The sequence below is a fragment of the Curcuma longa genome, chromosome 8 (genome assembly GCF_044706935.1).
Source record: "Curcuma longa cultivar G26 ecotype Majalengka, Jawa Barat chromosome 8, ITB_CL_G26_1.1, whole genome shotgun sequence".
In the NCBI taxonomy this organism is placed as follows: Eukaryota; Viridiplantae; Streptophyta; class Magnoliopsida; order Zingiberales; family Zingiberaceae; genus Curcuma; species Curcuma longa.
The window spans coordinates 3,759,288-3,768,357 of record NC_133868.1 but is presented as its reverse complement, the minus strand read 5'-3'; the positions used below and the strand labels follow the sequence as shown (position 1 = coordinate 3,768,357).

Sequence of the window (9,070 nt, the reverse complement as noted above, 5' to 3'; positions counted from 1 at the left end):
CAAGCCCACGCCCCATTTAATTAATGCTACCTGTACACAAATGTCGACGAGATGATACTTTTACGGCGATGGGACAGGGAACTCAATGGTTCCTAACATCTCATTAACCACGATGAGACGTTCCTTAATGATGACGTGACACGTGCGCACGCTCATCCCCTCTCTTAAAAGACCACTCCGTCGGACAGGTAAAGCGGGCCGAACTCTCTTACTCTCTTTACACGCTCAAGCCTTTACTGTTCATCTTCTTCTTCCTCTCGCCATTGCTGACTTGAGCGTCGGAGTGGTCGCGCCGGAGCCACCTCCTGGCCGTCCTACTGACGTTTGCTATGCCTGTCAAGAGCCTGTGGCCCTCGAGCTTCTTCTTCTCCTGCTCTTCTTCCCCATCGGTTCCACCTCACGGTGAGCTAGGTCCGGTGACGTGTCCGACGCAATTCTCAACCGGAACATAATTTGGCGTCGTCTGTGGGAACACATTTCTGCCCGGATTTGAGATGTCGACGGACGAACCTCCTCAGCCTCGCCTCACGCCATGACGGAGGAAGATTTCAACAGGGCGGTCGCCACGGTCGTCCTAGCAGTTTCTGGACAACAACCTCAGGTACAAGCTGGCCCTTCGAGACCTCCATCTCTCGCCGACGAGGCTCGCACCACCGGTGCGCCAGTTGTCCGGGTCCACAGAGGCCCGCTATGGGCCCACGGAGGCCCACTATTCTCGAGTCCATAATCCTCAAGTCCTTCAAGCCCCAACATCATCAGGCCCATTAGGCCCATCAAGATCAAAACCCATCAGGCCCACCAGGCCCCGGCCCACCAAGATCCGGTTCTTCAAGCTTCAAGTTATCGAGCTCCAGCCCCTCAGGCCCATCAGGCCCATTAGGCCTACCAGGCCCCGGCCCACCAGGCTCAGGCCCAGGCCCGGTCCTACATCGACGCTACGCATCTCAGACCGATGCAGAGGGCAAAGACTTAACCAGGCCATGGAATGCTACGCATCTCCAGCTTTACCGCATTTAGCGGTCAAGAACACTAAGTACCATGGTACGTACTTTACTTCCCTACACTTGAATAACGGGGATACTTCCGTAGGTCCTCTCCACGCTAAGGCTTTTCAGCCATTCGACATCACTCTCCCGACTCGGACATAGTCGGGATCGAGCTGTCTCCACCGACATAATTAGGTCTCGGACCTACTCCATCAGCAATTGCCCTTTTCAGGGTTCAACCTCCCTTCGGCTCGGACATAGCCAAGGTCGAGCTCAAATTAGGTCTCGGACCTACTCCATCAGCAATTGCCCTTCTCAGGGTTCAACCTCCCTTCGGCTCGGACATAGCCAAGGTCGAGCTCAAATTAGGTCTCGGACCTACTCCATCAGCAATTGCCCTTTTTAGGGTTCAACCTCCCTTCGGCTCGGACATAGCCAAGGTCGAGCTCAATTCTGGTGGTCTCGGACCACTAGCTCCATCAGCAAATGTCCTTGTCAGGGCTCAACCTCCCCTCATAGTCAGGGTCGAGCTTACTCCCGGTGGTCACGGACCACTAGCGCCCGCCACATCAAAGTCTGGTAAATTTCATAACACTTGCTATCTTTTCATGCTTAACTCCCCCGCGCTTCGCACAGCCGGGGTCGAGCCGAATCGCGGAATCGGACCCGCTACAGCGTCCGTCACCGCCATCTACTACAATTCTCATCAAACTCCCCCGCGCTCCTGCAGCCGGGGTCGAGCTCGCCTTGGCAACCGAGTCGTACTACCGGCGTGGGGTCAACTCACGCGGTTCTCTTGTTAAGCGGTTTTCATCTAGGCTTTCAGCCATTCGTCCCAGGCTCCTTAGCCCGTCATTCAGGCTTCTCAGTCATTCATCCCAGGCTTCTCAGCCCTTCATCTAGGTTTTCAGCCATTCGTCCGGGCTTCTCAGCCATCCAATCGGACTTCCTCTGCTCAGTCATTTGGTCATTCAGCAGCTCAGCCCTGCCACACAGCAACTCAGCTCTGCTCATTCGACCACAGCAGCTCAGCTCTGCCCATTCGGTCATTCGGCAGCTCAGCCCTGCCACTCAGCAGCTCAGCCCTGCTCCTTCTCATTCAGCAGCACAGCCCTGCTCCTTCAGCAGCTATAGCCCACTCAGCCCTGCTCCTTCACCTATTTCGGCAGCTCAGCCCTGCCACACAGGTTTTACAGCTCAGACTCTGCTCATTCGGCCACAGCAGCTCAGCTCTGCCTCCTTGATCCGGCTCGCCTGATTCGATGCCCTCTTTCGCTCATTCCCCTTTGCCATCCTTCCCGGCTCATCCGACTGCTCGCGAGCCCCATTCCACGATGCCGTCCGATCGCTGCCCTTGAACTGGCCGATCCGAAAAGAAATCAGATCCGTTTACCAACGACCGTGAGGGTGTATCCAATAGTGCCCTCTGTCAGAATGAAGAAAAGGGAGGCGGTGGGCCCCACAATGCCCCATCATCTCCTCAAAAGTAGCAAGAGCAGCACGAGTCAGTCTTCATCCCTTTTGCATCAATCAAAAAGAAAAATAAATGCTCAGTGGCTCTTGTGTCTCCACGCCACATTGACCACATTGACCGCTGACCTCCACCCACTTCACTGCTGATCGTCTGACACACGAAGACCTCCCCGACGAAACAGCCTGCATTTTCCGCTCTTTTATGCTGGCGCTCTCGATTGGGTCGGCGGCGTGCCGTCACCGCTCGTGGCAGAGCACAAGCAGCGCTCAAGAGGGAACGGCGCACAAGCCGTCGCGTGATACGAAGCCCCTCCGCCTCCGACTTCCCCTTCAGCTCACATGATTCGAGGACCTCCCCGCTCGCCTGTCTTCATTTTCTCTCCGCTGCACGCGGAGTGAACCCTGGTCGAGCTCCCGCTTGCCGGAAGTCCCGCACCCGAGTCGCGGCTCGGAATCGTCCGCGACAGAGCTCTCTTCTTCTTTTCGCCGCCTGCACAAGCCGGATAACGGAGGTAGCATGAGCCGGATCGCGGAGGTAGTACGAGCCGGATCGCAGAGGTTGTACAAGACGAATCATGGAGGCAAAGTCTCTTCTTCTCCCCGCTGACTACGGCGAGCCGAATCGCGACACCTCTCGGCGAGCCGAATCGCGAGCCGGCACCGACCTCCCTCGCACGTAAAGGCCAGTTCCCGCTGCCTCTCTCGGTCTTCGCCTGCGTCCGCGCCCGTACCCCCACCGCTCTCGACCATGTAGCGCTCGCCTCACGAGGCCATCCCATCCCTTCTTCTCCGCTGTCCGCACGTATCGAATCGCGGCTCGGAATCGTCCGCGACAGAGCTCTCCGCTGTTTGCACGCACCGAATCGCGGCTCGGAATCGTCCGCGACAGAGCTCTCCGTTGTTTGCATGCACCGAATCGCGGCTCGGAATCGCTGCGACAGAGCTCTGTTCGCCGCTGCCTGCCCGGACCAAACCGTGGCAGCCGAATCGCGATTCTTCTCTCCGCTGTCTGCAAGCGCCGAATCACAACAGCAAGTATTCTTCTCTCCGCTGTCTGCAAGCGCCGAAACTTTCTTTTCTCCGCTTGCCCGGGCCGAACCGAATCAGCAACTCTTCAGCCTCTTCGAATGCCTGCCCGGACCAAACCACGGCAGCCGAACAACCCTTCTTCTCCGCTGCCTGCGCCGAATCACCGAATCACGAAGTCCAAGCCTTCCTTCTCCGCTGCCTGCCTGGACCGAACCGCGGCAGCCGAACCGCCTTCCTTCTCCGCCGCGCGTGCCAATTCGGCAAAACGACACTGCCCTTATCCGCCGCGTGTGCCGATTGGGCAAAACAGCGCTGCCATCCTCCGCCGTGCGTTCCGATTCGGCAGAACGACACTGCCTTTCTCCGCGTGCCGATTCGGCAGAACGGCGCTGTCTTTCTCCATCTCGCGTTCCGATTTGGCAGAACGGCGCTGCCTTTCTCCGCCACCTCGTACACCAAAGCGGACCGCAGCACGTTCTTACTGTCGTCGCACCCGCCAGCCACGAATCCCATCCACCGCCCCTTCGCCTCGGCGAAGGCACAAGCGAAGGACCGCCGCTGGCCAGGCATCCGTGCCCCGCAGCGCCAGACGCCGGACGCCACGTCGAACCACGACAGCCGAACAGCTTTGTTCGCCGCTGCCGAATCCCCTTCTGACTGCGACGAGCTGAACCGAGGCAGCCGAACAGCTCTGTTCGCCGCTGCCGAATCCCCTTCTTCTTCGCTGCTTGTCTGGACCAGATCGCGGAGGCAACCTCTCCTTTTCTCTGCTTGCCCGAGCCGAATCGCGCCCATCTCCTTCGACACAGCCTCGGCGTCGCAAGGATAGGCTGCCAGAGGGGTTGCGTGATGCGAGGCCCCTCTGCCTCCGACTCCCCATTCGGTTCGCACGATTCAAAGACGCTCGCTCGTCTTCGTTTCCTCCGTTGCACGCGGAGTGCCCTTGCCGAGCTCCCGTATGCGTTGCTCCGCCGCCGTTATCCGATCTGCTAATGCCTCTTGACCTGACATGCGGCTACTAAGCTCGCCAATTGAGCTCGGTGCACACGCCACGCGTGCGAGCTCGGCATCGATGGCCGAACTCGCCCTCGAGCCCAGCCATGTCGAGCGACTGTGGACCACCCTGCTGCTGCCGAGTCGGCGACTTCTTCTCCCTGAGTGCCCTTAGCGCCTACCGGTAGTGCCACATCGCGCCCGAGACCCCTGCTCGGCATGCATCGTTGTCTCGCGCAGGGAGAGGTAACCGAGCTCGCCCCGAGCCAAGAGACTTGTCTCAGCCATGGCATGACCAAGTAAATAATACCCATGACCTGTCTAATCTCAATCTCTCTCCTCAGTGCTGAAAACGGATGAATAATTCATATGGATACAACACTTAACTCTTGAGATACAGAGTCGCATAATCAATTCGATTCCCGGTTCGGATCCGGACTCGAACACAAGTCGGTCTAGTCAGTCGACTCACGCTTCCTTCGACTAGACAAGTGGGGAGGCTTATGTTACGGGGATAAGCCGAATACCCCTCGTGGTTCGAGTCCGGTCCTAGTCCTGCCCAAGCAGTGCCGAGTCAGCATATATAGTCTTTGGCTCTATCACCCGAGTCAGTGCTCTCTCTCTTCTCTCTCTCCAATCAGGAAGAGTAACCAGTCAGCAATCCATTCGGCTATCCATTGGCCAATCACCTCATTCGACCATCACTTGCCGGATCACCTATTCGGTTACCCACGCCTTCGCCGAAGTGCCCATTCGGCCATGTTCTCGCCGAATCCTCATTCGGCCGTAGCCGGGCCTCGCCGAATCCTCATTCGGCCGTAGCCTTCGCCGAATCCTCATTCGGCCGTATCATGCCGAATCCTCACCCATTCGGCCATGCTCCTAAGCCGAATCCCTCATTCGGCCATACTCTTGTGCCGAATCCTCATTCGGCCGCATCACAGCCGGATACCCAGTCGGCTGTTCATAAGCCAAATCCCCATTTGACCACATCCTCGTCGAGTCGCCCGGCAAAGCCTGGGCCCACCTCATCATGATTTCTGACAAGCCCACGCCCCATTTAATTAATGCTGCCTGTACACAAATGTCGACGAGATGATACTTTTACGGCGATGGGAACAGGGAACTCGATGGTTCCTGACATCTCATTAACCACGATGAGACGTTCCTTAATGATGACGTGACACGTGCGCACGCTCATCCCCTCTCTTAAAAGACCACTCCGTCGGACAGGTAAAGCGGGCCGAACTCTCTTACTCTCTTTACACGCTCAAGCCTTTACTGTTCATCTTCTTCTTCCTCTCGCCATTGCTGACTTGAGCGTCGGAGTGGTCGCGCCGGAGCCACCTCCGGCCGTCCTACTGACGTTTGCTGTGCCTGCAAGTCCTGTGGCCCTCGAGCTTCTTCTTCTCCTGCTCTTCTTCCCCATCGGTTCCACCTCACGGTGAGCTAGGTCCGGTGACGTGTCTCGACGCTGTTCTCAACCGGAACATCTACCATTCTAGTTGAAACAACACTCTCAAAACTTCCTCCATCGATGGTGGCTGGTGGCATCCTAAACCTTTCCATGAGACATGCACTAAGTATGAACAATATTATAGCACAAGTCTAAGACTTGTGTGAAGTCTAAACTAACTAAAATGTCATTCCCTTGTGTAGAAAGGAACACCACACTTATAGAACAACTAATTCATAGCGATATCAATGACTTACAAATAACTTATCAACTTTATTAACTAAATTTACACTCTTTAAGGCATACAAATTCGCGAGTCAAATTATGTTGGTATGGCACACACCATTACAATGTAGAATGTCCTATATGCCCCTGCAGAAACCGTAATATTTGGGGAATAGAGATTGATGTATCATTCTCAGCCTTGGTACACAGTCTTGCCACGACAAGTAAACTTCCAAGTTCTTTGGAATCATAACTATCACCAAGATCAGTGTCCACCATCTTGTGGATTGAATAGGCAAATCCAGATTCTTGGATCCAATGGACAATTTCAGCTTCATTCAGCAATGATTGCCCAGTGATAAGCTCAAGAAGTAGCATTCCGAACTGGAAAACAAGTCTCCTATTTCTCTGTTCAGTGTTATCTGTCGGAAACTTCAATTCCTACTATTAGTACGAGTATTTGTAGGTAAGCACAGCAAAGCTACAAGTGTAAGAGCCTGACCTTCAGAAGAAGTGATATTTGATTCACCGTTGTAGATTAAATCACAATCGGCAAAGACCACATCAGATAACTGAAACAAAAGTTCAGTAGTAGCTACTACATAGTTCTTTTTCTACTTGGCCAAAAGGTACATAAACTCACATAAGAAAATATGCTTTCCAAAAGAGGTAGGACGCCTAATGTGGCGGAAAAAATTTACCTTCGCGACAAAGTTCTCATCCAAGAATATGTTGTTTGAGCTGATGGACACATTGTCTACAGGAGGTTCGCAGAAATACTGAAGGTACTCCTGCATAATTAAGGGAAGGTAAATTTTTGTTTCAGTGAAAGTAAATTAGTGATTGAAGATCTTCTCTCCCAAGTATGGCTGTTAAGCATATCTCGTAAAAAAATTGTCATTCTGATCAGATACCCACCAGTGCAGCTGCTATGTCAATAGCAATCTGTAATCTAGTTCTCCAATTCAAGGGTGTTTTCAGTGGGTCTGTCGGAAGCGAGTAAAATCATGAGAAATTACAAGCAATGCTCTAGATCTAACTAAACATAATCTTACCATGAAGGTAATCCTTCAGCCTTCCATTTTCCATATAGTCAAAAACAAGAAACCTAAGCAAAATATGGCATGGTACAATGAGAAACTTCAGTATACTCGGACCTTATCAATTGGCCTAATTGAGAGATCCGACCGAACCTATGCTAAGTACTCATACCTGTCTTTGCCTTCACAGAACCCTTTGAGCTTGACAAGATGACGATGATGCAAGCGCCCCAAGAGTTGGACATTTTTCAAGAAGGAATTATTCTGTAGTTGGTGTGATCTTACTCTTCTAACAGCACCAACAAGTCCATTAGGAAATTGAGCTTTGTAAATTGTTCCCTGAGGACCACTTTCAAGAATCACACCGAAACCACTAGTTGCCTTGTTGATCTGCTTGTATGTAAAACTCTTCACAAATGGTATGCCTTCATTAAGAAGATAACTCATTACCAAGCTTTCCATCAGTCTACAAATAATATAGGTACAATAGATAGTGACTTCAGAGCAATGATTAAATCAGCTATCATTTGATTTGCGCTTAATGGAACTATTGAAATGACAATTATCTAACAGGAAAAGGTCTTTAGGAAACAATTTGTCCTGTATTCTCCTAATAACATAATACTACTCCAAATCACTTCCTAATAATGCAAACTCAGTTAACTTGGAGTAAGAATCATCATATTGGAAATGTGTTCTCTCTGATACTGTATGCCTTCAACAATTTTGCAAAATAGCATGTGCAGAAGTATATAAGAGAGGAAAGAATTTATCAATTATACTACCAGTATGTGGTATCAGTGTATACTGAAACCCTGACACTCATGTCTTTTACAATGTTTTTGAAAACCAGTTGGAAATTGATTAAACTATTAGTATTGGGTAGACACTCTGAAACCTTACAACTCAGTATATTGAAGAAAAGTGAGAATACAACAACTTCTATAAAGTTATATGGTTTGAAATGAATGATCAGATCAAGTGTACAATGACTAATATCTCGAATATGTAACCTCCAGGATTAGTCGGGCGAAACCCGGACACCAGCATCTATATCTCGAATATGTAACCACCAAACTTTCCGATACATCAAGGAACAATCAAAGCCTGTAGCAGCAGCAAAAGCTGCTAAATTGGAGCAAAAAAAGAAGAAATGGCGATTTTTTTTTTCAAAAACGAAAAGAAAATACTAATTTGGAAAACTCCGTCGTCATGACAAAAAGCACCTTCTGCAAGGGTATCTACAAGAAGGAATGGGCACAATTTCGGCAAAATCCGACAATTCTTGCCCGCAATTTCCACCAAATTCCAACCACGGGAAGCAGAAGAGCAAAAGAAGCAACGTCCAAAGCGCCAGGAAAAATCGGAACTTTACCTGACCTCGACCGGAGGCGCCACCACGAGATTAGCGCCTTCATCCGTCGGAGCAATCGGTGCTCCATCACGGATCGATCCCAGGCCGGAGTTTTCCCGAAGTGATTCGGAATTACACAGCCAAGCGAGCTGGGAGAGAGAGCAGAGGAGGAGGAGGAGGAGGAGGAGGAGGAGGAGGGCAAAGGGAAGGCTCCAAGGCCAATCAAGATCGATTTGGTCCACCATTTATTTGTTCTCCACCTGCGATCAAGAGAGAGAGAGAGCGAGAGTGGATGAGGATCTTCTTTTCTTTAACCGCCAGCCAACCCACGTTCTACTTTTACATCTTTCGCCACTCATTCACTGCACTTTCATTTTGCCTACAATTTATCATTTTAAAATTAAAAAATCTCTAATAAATTTTTTCTTCTTATTTTTAAAAAATAAGATGCCTTTGTAGCACATCAGTACTGATAAAAACATTTAAAAAAACATGAAGAGAATGTTTATATATA

General features: G+C 51.1%; 1 protein-coding gene across 2 annotated transcripts; it reads right to left on the bottom strand.

Moving 5' to 3' along the window:
* Nucleotides 1-6,243: 6,243 nt before the first annotated feature.
* On the bottom strand, nucleotides 6,244-8,704 carry LOC141834161 (putative receptor-like protein kinase At1g49730). Of its 2 annotated transcripts, none has more exons than XM_074721613.1 (7): nucleotides 8,578-8,704; nucleotides 7,375-7,627; nucleotides 7,218-7,270; nucleotides 7,081-7,148; nucleotides 6,864-6,953; nucleotides 6,665-6,734; nucleotides 6,244-6,584 (listed from the first exon to the last, which is right to left on the bottom strand). In XM_074721613.1, exons 1-7 carry the CDS (start codon nucleotides 8,642-8,644, stop codon nucleotides 6,283-6,285), a joined length of 903 nt encoding a protein of 300 aa, XP_074577714.1. In that variant the 5' UTR covers nucleotides 8,645-8,704; the 3' UTR covers nucleotides 6,244-6,282. The 2 variants fall into 2 exon arrangements, with proteins under 2 accessions (XP_074577714.1, XP_074577716.1); XM_074721615.1 differs by having other exon boundaries at nucleotides 7,375-7,668; nucleotides 8,578-8,590.
* Between the last annotated feature and the right edge of the window lie 366 nt (nucleotides 8,705-9,070).